This window comes from Tauraco erythrolophus, chromosome 19 (genome assembly GCF_009769465.1).
Source record: "Tauraco erythrolophus isolate bTauEry1 chromosome 19, bTauEry1.pri, whole genome shotgun sequence".
Classification (NCBI taxonomy): Eukaryota; Metazoa; Chordata; class Aves; order Musophagiformes; family Musophagidae; genus Tauraco; species Tauraco erythrolophus.
Window position 1 is genome coordinate 14,202,831 of NC_141483.1, and position 16,029 is coordinate 14,218,859.

The following is a 16,029-nucleotide window of genomic DNA, read 5'->3' on the forward strand; positions in this document are numbered from 1 at the left end:
AGAGCTCGTTCGGGCAGCTTTGCCTGCGAGTTCAAAAGTAGAAGACTCCAAAAAGAGTAAGTTGCGTGTTTTGTTGTTCTCTCTGCCATTCTCCTCCCTCCACTTCCAGTTGAATACACAAACAAAAATACCGCACGCTGGTTTAATTTTCAATCACGTTTTTTGAAAATGAATTCCAAGATACAGTACAGCATCTTAGTGTTCTACACAAAGCAAGCTGTCAGCAAAAGGTCAGAGGATCTTAGATGGTGTAAAAATATATCTTAAATAAAATAGTTTCTATAGGCAAGCAAGCTGTGTTGTACATCTCTCGGTCCTTGGAATAATTTACAGGAGGCCTGGTTGTACAATCCACGCACTAGAAAAGAGTTACTCGTGTACATTCATGCTACAAAGTTGGAAAAGGTCAAAGCTCCAGGTGATGGGGGCAGATCTCCAAACCCGAGCAGTGGATGCAACAAGTGCCCTTCCAAAGTGAGGAAGCCGAACGCTTCCAGTCCATAAAGTCAGGAAGCAGATCATAACGACTCACCTTCCGAGAGTCACTCTCTTTATTGTAACTCGTTCCTTTCAGTTGGCCAAAAAGAACAACTTCTAGCAATAAAGGACTAGCTGTTTTCTTCCTTTGTTCCAGTTTGGAGATGGCAAGTCAGAGCTGCATTTTCAGTGTTATGGACTAAGATCAAGGCTGTGCCTGCAGGTTGAACAACGGAAAAGGATCGTACTATGGTCTGAAAAGACAACTGCGGGACTCCTCCAGCCGTTTTGAATAAAGGATTAGCCTTTAAACGCTCGGATCGCTGAGCGCAACACAGCACCCAGGACAGCCGCTTCTCCAGCCAGGGGAAAACTCTTCCCACCCCAGAGCAACAAGTCTGGTATATATTGTAAGTGAAAAAACAACAAAAACAACCCCAAAACTCAGATTTGTCCTCAGATTTCCCTTACGGGATCTGCACACCTTTGGGGCAAATAACACACAAGTTTTGCCAGCCGAGATGTCGGCCAGAGCCACGTTTCGGAGCCGAACAGGCAGCGCTCAGGGATCCCGGCAACGGGATACAACAGCTGCATCTAGCGGCGAGCGTCCCGGCACGGAGCCGAGCGCGGCAGCCCCGCGGCGGGGACCGGCAGCCGCTGCACGGGCTGGCTACAGCAGGTAGGAGAGAGTTTTCCATAAAAATGCTGCGTTAGTCACTCTCCTCCCCTCGTTTCGAGGGTAGATGCCAACATACCCCTGGCGCAGCTCGCGGAGGGAGCGCGCACGCATCCCGCTCCAGCGGGATCGGAACGCTGCGGCGGCCGCTAACAGGTGACGTGCACCAGTCTGTGTGAAGACAGCTCTGTTTAATTTGCAGAAATGCCTGTTAAAATAACCACGTTCAAGTTCCCAGAATATAAAACGTCCACGCTTTCTGCCCCAAGGGCGGCAGCAAGCGCTGGTCTTTCAAAGACCATCTTTAAAATGAAGAAACAGATAGTAGCAGAGTCCCTTAAAGCGTTTAATATCCCAGCTTACAATCCTTTAGGACTCGTTTGGTTTCTTACACCACTAAGAGGGTTTATTTTCCACACCTCACTCCATTTCTACACTACAGTTCTACTCCTGCACTAGCAGTTCTGCAGCGTCAGGGCTGCACACACTGAAAGGAGATGTATATAATCTAAATTACACTGATTCTTAAATAAAATAATTTCTTAATTGAGAATATGTTTAATCCAGGAGAAAAACTGGAGATGCCTTACACACTGGGCCTACCCTACTCTATGGCGTCCCCCGAGGGAACATGATGTTTAACACGTACACACCCACCCCAGAACAGAACACTCTCCAAGAAGAAAGTCAAATGCACGATAGGAGGAGCTTTGAAAAGGTAGGAAGGCAAAATGGTCATTAAGATCTGCCTAAAAATAGCTAAATAGTGCAGTGAAATGCTTTTAAATACCACAGACACCTCCGCTGACTGGCAGCCAGGTTTATGAGCAGCTCTGAAGACAATTTCTAGCTGAGCTTTAGGGAACTGGGCGTTCCCAGCCAGAGTCCCGAGAGGTGAGCCTGGCCTACCACCAGCACGGCCAGTGTCAGGATGGGAGCAGAGAATTCCCATTTTCATTTGCCCCTCTTGCCACGGCCTCTCCTGGAAGAAGGTTTGCCCGTGCCCCCCGTGGAGGAGCTGGCAGAAGATGCCACTGCAATGTTGATCTGTCCTTCCTGAATCTCCTGCCGGGTCTCGGCTGGGAGGTGATTGATTTTCTGTTGCGTCTCTAAGTAGAACATGACATCCCGCAACTGCTCCTGGATCTCCGAGATCTGCAGGTCCTTCTGTTCGCAGGTTTCCTTTAACACTCTCTCCTCCTCCTTCAGTTTGTTCTGAAGCAAGGCCTGATTCGCTCGCAAGCACTTGTTCAGTTCTTGCTCCTCCTTCAGCTCGTTGGAAAGTTTAGCCACTTTGTTATTCAGCTGCGAACACCTTGCAAATAGAAGCACAAGTCAGGAAAGCAGTGCGCTGTACAAACATCAAACACCATCGCATCCTTTTGGTTTCCAATCCGGACCCCCAGCTGCCCCCAGCCCCACCAAGACCACCTTGAACTTGGTTTTCTGGCAAAAGATGGGCAAGGGGAGGCAACACAAGAGGATTCTGAAACCCACTTAGGATTTTCTACCCAGCTTAAGGCTTGCTTGTCTGCACGGTGTTACCTGCAGATGGAGCAGGATGCTGTGAAGCAGAATCCCTTCCTTTGTCCCTCCGACTGCACAACCTGGGAGAATCCCTCCCCTTGCAAGTTAGGCGATTCCATCTTGTCCCAAAGGCCAACAGAGGCAACGGGCAGGGTGTGTGTGGGAGCATGGGACCGTACCTTGAACATACATCTGCGACTTACGGAACAGGCACCGAAAAGGGCGCACAGGTTACACGGGGTGCTTAGAGCGCTAAGGACAATCACAGACTCCCAGATGCTGGTTCCTGCCATACTCCGAGTACCAGACCCAGAAAATACCAGACCCACTGGGAAGCAAGGTGCTCTCACAGGACATCAGTAGCCTCATGTTTCACGCAGTGCTTCCCCGCTCCTAACAACTCAGCGCTTTTGCCCTGAAAGTTCGCTGGCATCAGACACAGACTCCTTTCCCCTCACCAAGGTGAGCTGCATGAACCACAGCTCACTAACCCGGGTTCCCTGCCCCAACCAGGACTGCTGGAGAGGCAGCAGTGCCCGGGGCCCACTGGGCTAGGGGGAACTGAGAACGCAGTCCCACCTAGGGAGCTGAAACACACTGATCTGCACAGTCCTCATGCTTGACGTCTCTCATCTAGGCACTTCCTACGATCTGCATTTTCCTCTGCGCTGGGTGAGATGCCTCTCCTGAGCTGCCTTTCTTCTCTCTGGATGTATCCGCCCATTGTGAAGCAGACTGGCGTCTCCTTCGGAGCAGGCAGAGGAAGGATTACTGAATGCTAAATATGCAGAGCATGTAAAAAGAGCCAAGCGAGCCCAAAAGCTGCGTTCCACTCAACAGGCACTTTCAATTTGTGAACACCTACAGAAACGAGAGCTTTTTTTGAAATAAGCTGCGTTCTCAGTATACCAACTTAAATAGCTCAAAATTGCCCAGGAATAGCAAGATTTTGTTCTTTTTGGATGTCAGTGTGCGGAGTTTTAATGGCTGCATGGAACTAAACCTGGCAGCAGTACCCACTTCCTTTCGACAGACTGCTTTTCTTTGAGCAAGTCATTCAGCCTCTGTTCCAGACTGTCACACTTCTCAATGGTCTCTTTAAATTTGGTCTTCATGTTGTTAATCTGTGAAAACAAACACACAGGCGTTTGGAAGAGATCAAAGTCCTCTGCGCCGTCATTATGACATTCATTTTTCTGCAGTGGTTTCTAGACTTTAACCAATTACTACATTCAGGTAAGCAAAAGCTTTGGGTCAAGAAAAGGCTTAGTTTTGACGAAGGCCCCTCTGCATTTGCAGTTTGTGCTTCCCCAACGAGGAACCACGTTGCCGTGGAAGCTGCTCACACACACCAGCAACTCGGGCTGCACGTCGGCGCCAGGCACCCCATCCAAACAAAAGCTGCAGCAGATCCTTAACTTCTTACTGACCGCAGTCAAGCGTTCCTTTAGCCATTCTCTCTGGCCTTTTTGTACCTGTCAGCAAACTGGGATTTCCATCCTAAGGCTCTACAACACCAGGCTTTCGCTCGTTTCAAACTAAACCTCAAGTAAGTATGGTCACAGTCTGAAAATGAACGTGCTCCTTTGCTCAGCACTGACTCAGCAGGGTGCTGTCACAAGGCGGTGACCTACTGACACGAATATCTTACTCATGCAAAACGCAAACAGAAGCACACCTACACTGGCTTCCTCTTCCTCGCTGCTTCACGACTCCAGGCTGCTGCTGCTGAGAAAACCACGCGCTCGTTCTCGAGGCGCTGCACAGAACGCGCCAAAGCCTCTCAGACTTACAGACAGAAATACTTGTTTCCCCCTATGTTACTGTCAAAAGCGTGCTTGGATGTAGTGGAGGCAGGAATTTAAAGGAAAAATGCTTTCCTGGAGGAGGGATCTGGATAAATGTCAGTGTCAGCACACATGGTGCACGCACTCATGCCGGAGTCGATGCAGAGCAGGTTTTAAGCCTTCCAGCCTGAATTACTGAATGTTTATGCAGCTGATGGTTAACTCAGGGAAGCAGCCTGAGCACTGAGAATGGAATACACGGCACCGTGGCGCTGATCCAGACAAGGCTCACATGGAGCGACTGCCATGAATCAACTCGTATGGATCTCTGAACATGAAACCACATTTGGGGCATGTATCATAGCCATTCCATTTTGAACTTGCTTTGTGGATGATGTTTGCCTGGTCACACGCAAGATGATTTTTGCTACCTCTTTTCCTTTTATAGGGCCCCCTGTAAGATTTCTGGGACTGCTCTTTAGACTAAGGTCAATGACCACTATTTCAACAGTCATAATTTCTACATTTACAATGCTATTTAACTGAGATACTAAATGGTTAATTAGAAGTCATGCAGAAAGTTCAGTTAAGGACTCAGCCCTAAATCCTGACTCGCTTTAAACCTAGCTGAAAGGATCTACGTAGAGTGAAAAGCATTAAAATATTCTCACTGGATTTTTGCTCATGACATTTTGAAGCTGTCCTGCCTATGGAATGCTTTATAGGAGGAGACTCTGAACTTTTCCCAAAGGGTGCTGAGGAGAGATAGGGGATCAAAAAGAAAGGGCAAATCAATATGTATTTGGAGCAGAAAGACAGCTTCTAGCCTCTGCAGCCCAGCAAATTAAAGTCATATTGTCTGTGCTACACTAACCTTCCCTAGAGATACACGTCAGCGCGAGACGGATGGCATCGGCAAGCAGGGATCCTGCAGCAGCACGGACTTGTTTTCACCACTGCTGCAGTTTCCTGAGCAGCACATTTAAATCAACCTTCAATCTAGGTGGCAATCTACCTACTTCTGCACCACTGAGCAGCAAATTGCTAGACCTGAGCATCGAGATAAGGGATATGTCTTGGAGCCAATTTTCTCAGCTGGTAGCGAAACAGGCTACGCGAGGCCGCGTCACGCAACGTTCACGCTGCAGGAGAGACTGAACGGCTCCATCTCCAGTTCAGCAGGGCCCAGGGGCCTGTTGCAGCAGGGTTTCACACTTGCCCAGAGCAGAGCTCACCTCTTCAGCCGTATCCTTTTCTATTCGGACAATCTTGTTTTCCCAATAGATTCGCTGCGACTCCAGCTGGCTTGTTAGCAAATATGAGTACTGTAACCACAGAAGACAGACACAGAACAGTTAGTTTTTCCAAAAGGGTGGCTGGCTATGCTGGTTAAGAAGCTCAAAGGGCTCCAATGTAGGAATCAATTTAATCGGCTGACACTGAGCATACGGGACATTCTGAACATACGTGCGAACTGCAGATCCAGCAGATGCGTTTCACCAATTTGATTTCAAAATTGAATCACTTGGGGTTTTTTTGAAGGCGAGAAAAGCCTTTAGAGCACAACAGCAAGGATCGAGTAAGAGTTCCACCAAGCCATACCCATTATTGTGCCAAGAACTTTTTAAAGATGAGACAGATTTCTCATTGTAGCAGCAATAAACCTCTGCAAGTTTTATACTCCACAGGAAAATGAAGCGTCAGCCATCTCTGTCACGAGGGTCTGAGATTCAAAGGCTGAGTTGCTGAGTTCCCCATTTATAGCCCAAAATCCCAGGCAGAAGGGTGAATGCACATATCTAGCTTCACTGTAAGAACGTCTCTGGAAAACACGTCCACGCGCATCCTCAGCTGTGGATAACTATTCACAATTATTGTTCTCCAACAATTACGGCCCATTCCAATGTTATTTTGGCATCTGCACAAGGATATATGCCTTACATCCCATCTTTTCCTTTCTAGTTCTGCAAATGAGCGATGAGAAGGTTGGAAAACGTGATCATTTCTTATCATCAGGCTAATAAGCACCTAATTAGGCATTTGCTACAGAATTAAACATGTGCAAAAAGCCTTGGACAATCCCAGTAATACAAGAGCGCCGATATACACTGCCAAGTTCCTTCTCTCTGAAAACATTTAGATCTCATAAGCTAGATAGAGAGGTCTTGCATACTTTAAGCACCAGCCTCCAAGAAAAAAAGGGTTAAAAATAGCTGGTTTACCATTTATTCAGAAAAATCATGGAAAAGCAGCCAATTATTTATTTGAGCGATAACCTTACGAAGTCTGGTCTCTGTGGCCTGTTCCTCCTCAGATACCCTTGTGTCTAATGCAGCTGAAATCGTGCTGCAGTATATCTGCTCAGTGAAGCAGTAATTTTGAATTTCTCCCCTTTACCCTTCTAGTTAGGGCAGGAGAAGCTGGCCCACAGGTACAAAATCATCATTACCTGTTCAAGGGAAGGGAGAAGAGGAGGGTTGGTATCAGACGAGCCTGTCAGCTTTCTTTGGTAGCCACGGTAAGCCCACAGCAATGATTCCAACGTACCTGCTCAGCTTACAAGCTGAACAGCTTGAATTGACAGTTCCAGACACATCCTGGCTCCTAAGCCAAGTCACAGCTCCACTAGGAAGGGTCTGGTGAGTGAGTCTCGGCATTCGGACTCATTTCTCTCTCCAATTACCTGAGTGCTTGTAACAGCGTAACCAGCTCATCTCCAGTCTACCGGTGAACACAGGATGGAACTGCAGCCAGCTTACAACACTTAGCTGCATTGGCTCTGCAGAGCCAAGAAGAGGTTTGTTGTTTGTTTGTTTTTTTTTTTTTAAAAAAAAAAGCAGTAAGAACATCCTGCTTCTGCCTGAAGATGATTGCCTACATGCAGGGAGCAGGTCTGTTGCATAAGCTGATGTAATTTTCCTGTAGTCGTATCTGGATTTGAAACGCTTCCACACAGCAGCACAACGCAGAGTCCAATAAGCTAAAATATTTACCTCTAATTGTAAGGCATCGATTTTCTCTTCCTGACACATATCTCCCTCGCACTCATACTGAACTATCTTCCCATCGGTTTTACTCGCCACCAGTCGATGGACGTAGTTATCTGAAGAGAGAAAAGTCAACCACAGGGAGTTTTAGCTGAAGAACACCCAGGTTGACACCAGTGGAAAGACTTTATGCAGCACAATTAACCATGCAGACTGCTGCAACAGCATATTAGCAAGGCAGAAAGCCAACACCAGATGTATTTGTTATTTAGCAGGCTTCGCACAGACACCTTACAGGATATTTATTACAACAGCCCATTCCCACACCTCAGGGCAAATTGATGGAAAGGGAGTAACAAACACATTCCACAGAGACTACAGGACTGCCCCGGTTCATTACAGAATCGTGTTCTCCCTCCTCCATCTGCTACAGACCCACGAAAACTGCGATTAGAGAGGAGATGGATGTTCCCCAAAGACAAGGTATCAGCACAGATGCAAAATCCTTAATCTGCAAGCAAACTCTACCACAAGTACTCTCACCAAGGGGTCTCAAAAGCTGTTTTACAAACAAGGTCATCCTACAAGAGGGGAAGACGGAGTGCTTACCTCCAGCATAGTCCCAGACTCTGTGGTTGGTCAACTGCATCGCGTAGGTATGCTGGGTCTCCTCAAAGTGTTTGTAGGCGTGCCGACTCACGTACCGCCCGCAGCCTATGTGCCCACATATTAAACAGATCCAAAGGTTCTGTCAACGGAAGGAGAAAGCTCTGTACACACAAGGCTGTCGAGCGGCGGTATCGGCGCTTTGAGAAGGCGTGATCCGACACTGATGGCCTGCTGATGCTGTGGACATCCCATCACGCCCTTAGAAAGCCAACAGCATTCAACTCCCCCACCCCTTCTTGGAAGGCTTGCCCAGCTGGAAGGCTAAAGAGAAGGAGGCACCTGCTCATTCAAGCCAATTACAAGCCCGCAGATGCTGGGCACGTTGATACGGTACCACAGGCATGGATGGAAGAATGTCCTTGACTAACAAACAAGGCATCTCAGCAGGACCACGAAGCGAGCTCTGAAGAGTGCAGACTAGAAGGGACCACCAAGTTCAGTGTTAGTTTAGCTGCTTGCTATCATGCTCATCACGCCCACTCTGACCAGCTTACATGCTAATACTCCTTTCTAAGAATCAGAAAGATTTGTCAGAACAGGAAACTTGGGAGGTAAGATCCCTTCCCAGTACTGATTCCAACTCCAAAGGAAAGCAGATACCCCACCAACTGGCAAAATCAGCCCGAAAGCAGCCCCAGAATTAACCCCAACAGCAACGAGAGCAGTTGTGCAATCAGATCTAGTCTGGATCTCACTCACCATCCACCCACCTACTTACTTCTTGAACTCCACACTCAAAACACTTGTTCTCTTCCACTGGCTCAGGCGTTTGGCAGTATCTGCAGACAGGACACCTACGGGGCAATAAGCACCATGATGAGACACGAGGAGCTCCATCTCAATAGTATGGCAATTATAAAGAGAGACAGAGAGCTCCAAGTAAATGCCTTATGCAGTGGGACGCTCCCTATGTGCGCACGTCTCTCAGCTCACGTTTACCCCACTCAAATCTGCCTCTGTTCCACACAAGGCTACTGGTTTTACACCAGTAAGGGACAGGAGAACAAAGAACAGTTCTTCTGAAGCCACTTCACAGTCTCAGCTTGATCTGGTTTTGCTGCAGTCCAGATGTAGAGAACACCTGCAACCAAAAGCCTCAGTGGGGCTGCCAGCAACCTCAGCCCCTGCCAGTAAGCAAGAAGAGCCACAACCGAGCTCGAGAAACACTTTCTTGCCTTGGCCACAAACGCTGCAAGAAGCACCTGTCCAGATGTGTTACACATCTGTAAACATCGCTTCTCCGGACTGCTGCCAGCTGACACCTTCGGCTCTCCACTCCCCGCAGGGTTTTACGCAGCAGTTACACGCTGCTGTGGAAGGAGGTTGTAGCTCCACACTGCTGTGGACAGCTGAGAAACAGAGCGAGGTGCCAACACTTGGCAAACATACCTTAGTACTGAAAACAACCCTGAGGGGGGGCTTCGATTTCACCCCAGCCCAATGGATTCAGTCTCAGCTCTTCCAGGAAGAGCATCCCATAACTGTACCCTAAAAGAATCAGTAGCAGGCACCCCGCTATCGTCGCTTCTGAAACTGCACCCCTGTGCTGCCAGAAAGACAGGAGACCCAAGACCAGAAGGAATCTCTGTCCAGACCCTCAGCTCCAGAAGCTCAGCTAGGGAGCGGGGTAACTGAGGCGGTGCATCCTGTTGCCAGGACTGTTTATGTATTTTTCATGAGCTGCTGGATAAGCCACAGAAATATTCAAGGGAGGAGACAACTGGATTGCAGTCAGCTTCCTGGACAAATTCAGGGACTTACAGCCTCTGTGGCGCCTAAGCAAGGCGGACAGGGATTTTCGTTTATCGTTCTTCTAGACTGGGAGCGTAAGTTCTGCTTAAATTGTACATTAGATATTCAAGTGCTGTTTTGGATCTTGCTCCCACACTGGCTAAGCTCCACTGCTTCAAATTTAAACTGGTTTTGATTTATGGAGCAAAGCAGCCCAAACTTGAATAGCTCCAAATCTGATTAATCTTACTGAGGTTCTGTTACTCTGGCTTACAAACGATACACAGAGGGCTAAAATTTTACTCACACTCCATCAGAAAATCGGGCAATCAGGGGTATGAGTGGTAGAGAAGGAACACAGTGAAGATCACAGCCTTCTGCTGCAGTATCTACGACTGCCTGATGTGCAGGCAAACAGCGTCCAGAAGAACGCAAAAGGTGCACAACTGACAGCAGCAACCTGGTGCCAGCCAGGGGCTCTGCAGGCAGGAGCTGAGGCACACCGAAATCCCCATCCACAGGGATGGGAAGGATGGGAAGAGCAAGAACAGGAAAGGGTTAGCAGTAGCGAAAAGAAGAGCTGCTTTGAGGATAGATGCAGGTCTGGCCCCCAGCCCTGCCAAGTGCCACGGAGGGTGTCCCTGAGCCAGTGACACAGCTTCCCACCACTCAGCCATACCCACCTGGAATAACACAGCCTGCCCAGAGCAGCTGCCTCCCCTTCCCCATCTACCGAGGGATCTTGTCATTGTCCCTTCCTTCCCTGCCTCCCTTCTGTCTCACTTTCCAGTCCTGTCTCCCTGCACACCTGCTCTTGCCCAGCTCCTCTTCATCCTCTCCAGCATCTAAGGAAGACAGCAAGACTGCAGGGCTCCCAAAAGGACTCCTAAGCTCCAGCCAGATGTGCAGATCCGTCTGCAGCACAGCCTCAGCTTTGCTGAGCAAACAAATGACCGACCAGACACACAAGATTGAGTGAAACAGGGCTGCGTGTACATCCAATGCTGTTTACCCCAGTACTTTTATCCTACAATATTTTAAAATAATTAGCGTTACTCTACAACCCCCTTCCTGCCTCAGCAGTGAGGCCCATGGGAAACATCGTTCAATTACTTCTGGCAATGAGATTTCTCTCTGGGAGTCCTTTAATGGGAAAAAAAACACATTAGAACTTGCAGTAATTCCTGCTCCCACACTCTGATGAGCAGAATGTCTTGTCAGCACATAACCACCAGGCTCCAAACAGAGTTTTAGATGTGGAAATAAGGAAAAGCCTCTTACGTGGTGTCCTCCCATCGCTGCAGACACTGGCTGTGAAAGCTGTGGTTACACAGCGTGGTAAGGATCCCGTTCACGGACTCATCCATCCTCTCCAGGCACACCGTGCACTTCGGGAGCTCTGTCAGATCCATCACAGGCAGGCTGGCCCCCTTGGAAAGAACGAGCAGAGACAAACGGCTCAGCATCTTCTGATCACCATAAATTAAGCATCCACATAAAAAAAAGTCAAACTTCTCTCCCATGACTGCTGGCACTAGGGTACAAAACCACTACAAAGTAGTCTTGTGAGTCTACAATGTGGTTAGAAATTTCTGGGAGGGGGAAAAAAAAAAGCCATCCACAACATTGAATAGACCACAGCCAGGACCCTCATCACAGCATGGGCTCAGTGCAGCTGCTGCACCTGCAACCAGCCCTATTCTGGTTTCTGGACTCACTGGACCTACTGCCCACGGCGGTTTGGGTCAGAGACACTGCAGTGGTGAGGCGTGAAGCCCATGAAGTCACCAGACAAACTCTTCCAAGCAGTAACAGCACTGGAATGGGAAACGGTGCTTGGGGCGATGCACTTCATCAGCTCTCGCAGCATTCTGTCCAGTCCAAACAATCCTGTCAAAATGCTCGGGAGTGCAGGGAAAATGAAACAAAACAAAAAACTTACATCTTCTGATTTCAAGACTTCAGCCCTTTCCACGTACACCAGCTGGCAGACATCCTCCTCTATCGAGTTGAACTGGCGGCCGTTGCACGCCATGTAAAAGCTATCCGCATCGGCCTGTGCACAAAACAAAAGCAGCCAGTTAGCACGAGAAAACTCACAGCTGGTACAACCGAGGAAGAGGAGGAGAAATCCGCTGTGTCGTCTCTTCTCCCCCCCATCAAGCCCTGTAATACCAGAGGAGATATTTTAGACAGGCAGCTCCTGCTGGAAGGAATTGCATCTTGGCACTGGGCTGCGTACACGTTCCCAGCAGTGACAGCTACTCTGGTATCTGAGCATTCAGCAGGAATAACGGATTTCCCTTCAGCATCTGCTTTGCCCCTTGTCAGCAATTTCGGTGCGTTTGCAAAGCAAATTCCAACTGCAAAAATTGAAGAGGACCACACTGCAGGACGCTGATACTCGCGTCAGGGAAAGCGACACCAATCTGACTGTGGGAAAGGGCCCGTTTCACCGGTCACACTCCAGGCACACTCTGAGCCGTGCCCCAGAGCCACCTGCAAAGAGGCAGTCCCAACCCAAAACCTGACAAATAAATCCTCCCTTTCCACGTGGTAACCTCAAACCCCTTCTCTGGCAAACGATGGCGCCAGATTGAGGCAAATTAGCTGAATGCCACATTCCCAGATTCCAGGTCACCCCAGCCAGGAGCATGAAGGCTTTTGCTACCTGCAGACACGGCCATCAGGGGTCACTGAGGAACAGCACTTCAGGGAATTTCCTAAGGAACGGGAATTCCAGGGTGAATTGAGTACAAGTTCGTGGATTTGCTGCATGGCTCTCTGTCACTAGATATTTGCCCATGTGATTTGCATCTGTACAACTGGCGTGGGAAACATCTCCCCCAGCATTCACAGCGCGGGGAAACCTCTCCCCCAACTCCAAAATAAGTCACCTGCAGCTGGGAGAAGAGAAGGTGCAAGTGAGAGGGTCCACAGAGGAACTGGCCGGGGGGAACACCCAAAGCTACACAGTCCAAGAACATCTGTGAGCAGCAAACTGTGTTATCTGGTCACCAGTTCATCCCCTAAACTCTCGGTTTTGGGGGCGACTGTCCTTTTCACACCATACTGGCAGTAGCTGGGAGACCATTCAGCTCCTCAGAAGAGCAGAATAAGTCTCTCCTAAAGTGCAAACGGAGCCCCACTGGCTGGGTCCTTTCTGTTCAGAGTAGCACAATGCACCGCTCTCTTTTTTTTAACATGCATCCAGACAGCAGAGAACCATGTATCCTTATGATTTTTTTTTTTAAATATCCTGCCAACAAGAAACAGGATGGCTAGAACACAGCAGACACTTGCCTCCAGGTCCAGGTGTGGGACTAACCCTAGTCAGCAGCCCGGGAAAGCTGTGGGCAATAGGACAGGACTATCTCTGAGGGTAAAACGCAACCTTGGCTAACAGCTGGCCCACAGAGCCAGCCAGCGCTCCTAAACAGCACCTGCACACGACAGTGCAAGCCCTCCTGCAGCACGGGGGCTTCCAGCTCTTACCTGCGAGCTGAACTTGATGAGCACCATGTACTGGTTCGGAGTGGAGTCCCGGATGATTTTCATGTGCTCAATTACTTCGTAGAAGGAGGCCACGAACTTCATCAGGTCGTGGCTGGTCATCGTGGCAGGGACGGTGAGGATGCACAGCATGGCGCTGCGCCTGACGTCTTCTTTTAAAGAGGTCATCTTGCTGGTGAGGCAAGAGTGACACAGCTGCAGGTCACCTCAGAGGGGACAACGGCAGAGCTGGACGGACACACGACGCTTCCAGCAGCCGCAGCGACTGCAACAGCTTTGCTGTCAGTCGTAACCCTCCTCTGCACGTTTGTAAACATCAGGAAGGAGAAGCAAAGGGTTGTCGTACCCACATGAAACTTTACACTTCAGCAAAGTGCAGCCCCAATAAACAATGGTTTTGTCAGGGATAACCTGGCATCTGCTTTTCCATAAAAACAGGTGAAGCTGGTAAGCCACACACGCTCAGAACTATTCTCAGAACAAGTGAGCAACATTTGTCGCTATTTCAGACACCCATTTTGTGTCTTCTGAGAGCTTTCAGGAAGACCCAAAACGGAAGTTCTCACGCAGTTATAGGGGAAAGGCATGGAATTGTAATCCCTGAAATATGAGGTGAAACCCCCTGCCTCAGACAGCTCCTCAGACAGCAGCCAAGACTCCAGAGATCACGATTTAATTATGGGATCCCTCGAGAAGCTGCTTCCAAACGTCGTTTTTTAGAAACCCACGCTCGTCCCATGCCGTCGCAGCCCCTGGCACGAGCCCTCTCCACCTGGAGCGGCATCACCCACAGCTGGGAGACCCAGGCCAGCCTCCAGCTCTGCTGTTAACACCGGGACCTGCCTGCCCTCCTGGGTGCCAGTCACCCTTCCTGTTTGTCCCAGCTCAGGAGCCACAGCCCCAGGGTGACCGACTCACTCTTCCGGGTGGCAGCATTGCTCAGGATCCCCGCTCCCATGAGAGCTACAATTAGCCAGGCATTCTTACTTTGTTTTGTACAGATGCATAATGCCATGAACAATTTCGACAGAGGGGTTCCCGCTGAAGAAGGAAATCTGGTCAGGGAGCTGTTTCGAAGGCGAGTCTGGAGCAGCCTCACGCTCTCTGCTTTGATCGTCGTGTTTATTTCTGTCCTCAGCAGACGCCGCCTCCGAAGATTTTCTTCCTTCCACACCAGCTTTTGGTTCATCTTTCACAAATCAAAAGTTTCCACGTTACTCACGGCGCCCCAGAAACGCCTGCTGTTCCCTAAGCACAGCCTGCACGTACCCAACAGCCCCCCAAGAAGTGGAATCACCACCCTGGAAAGCAACAGAACAGCAGCCTCTCACCTGCTGTGCCAGGGGAAGCTCCCGAGTTGCCAGACACGCGGTGCCAGCCCCTGGCAGGACCTGGCGCTGCGGATCGAGCCCGGTGGGGCTTGGACTGTGCCCGGGGAAATCCCAACAGGCGCGAGCACCACCACAAAGCACCAGGACGGGTTTGCTGGGCAGGGGCGAGCGGAGCCCCGCAGCAGCTCTCTGCTGGGAGCTCAGCTGCTCCACACACCTGGAGCTTCCATCTGGAAACCTCTCCTTTCCCAGGGAATTTAAACTCCTGCGGAGCTGAACAGTGCTGCTCCCACGGGCCACCGACACCCGAGCACAGCAGCTGGCGGCACAGCACACAGTAAATTAACCCCTTACGAGCGGGAAGCATTTGCCAGCAACAAGCAGCTCTCCTATCCAGGCCCCAACACACATTCCTTCACTTTGCTGCTTGTTTGCTGAACTGCACGACTGACTCGGGACCCGCCAACCAGCAGCACCTCCACCACCCCCACACGGGCAGACAGCCGCCCCCGGGGGCCCCGCGCTCCCCTCCCGCAGGAAGGGGCCACCGCGCCAGTGGGGTGGGCGACAACCGCAGACCCCACAGACGGCATTAACCCCTACCTGACCGCGGCTGGATGGTCTCGATGATCACGTCGGTCATCTCCCTGCGGCCCAGGTGCTGGTGGAGGATGGCCGCCCGCTCGCCGGGGCCTTTCCCCTCCAAACAGGACGGCGCAACAGCCGGGGCCGCCCCGCTGCTCTCCGCAGCCATCTCCGGAGCTGCGCGGGAAAAAGGCGGCGTTGGAACGGGGCGGTGGGAGCGGAGCCCATCGGGACGGGACCCCCATCCCCTCCCCCGCCGCGGCGGACGCGGTCCCCCCGGTGGGAGGGAAGCGCGGCGGCCCGGCGCGACTCACCGGCCGCGCTGTAAGCGAAGCCCGCGGGCAGCGGCGAGTGCTCGGCCACCTCCAGCCGGATCACCACCAGCGACACGCTCATGGGCCCGGGGCACCGCGGGCCGCCGCGCTCCGAGGGAGATGAAGCGCCGCTTCCGCCTCCTCTACCTCTCCCCTCTGACCCCGCGCCGTCGGGGTCACGCCGGCGACGCGATGACGTCACGGCGGCGGCAGCCGTGGAGGAGGGCGACGCGCGGGGGGCTGCGAGCGGAGCGCCGGCTGCTTCTCGCGAGATTTCCAGGTGTGTTCTCGCGAGGTTTCCGGGAGTGTTCTCGCGAGACTTGGGGGGTCGGGGGCAAATGGCGCGGGGAAGCCGTTTTCAAGGCCTGGCCTGGCGAAGCCGGGGCGTGGAGTAGGGGGGGCACGGAAGAGACGAAGTCCCTTCCGAGC

General features: G+C 50.9%; 1 protein-coding gene across 1 annotated transcript; it reads right to left on the minus strand.

The window, feature by feature from the left end:
- Positions 1-1,233: 1,233 nt before the first annotated feature.
- Positions 1,234-15,682, minus strand: BRAP (BRCA1 associated protein). The gene is made up of 12 exons (XM_086623223.1): positions 15,601-15,682; positions 15,305-15,463; positions 14,358-14,559; positions 13,353-13,542; positions 11,800-11,913; positions 11,139-11,287; positions 8,845-8,920; positions 8,067-8,205; positions 7,464-7,573; positions 5,706-5,795; positions 3,704-3,807; positions 1,234-2,471 (listed from the first exon to the last, which is right to left on the minus strand). Exons 1-12 carry the CDS (start codon positions 15,680-15,682, stop codon positions 2,111-2,113), a joined length of 1,776 nt encoding a protein of 591 aa, XP_086479349.1. The 3' UTR covers positions 1,234-2,110.
- Between the last annotated feature and the right edge of the window lie 347 nt (positions 15,683-16,029).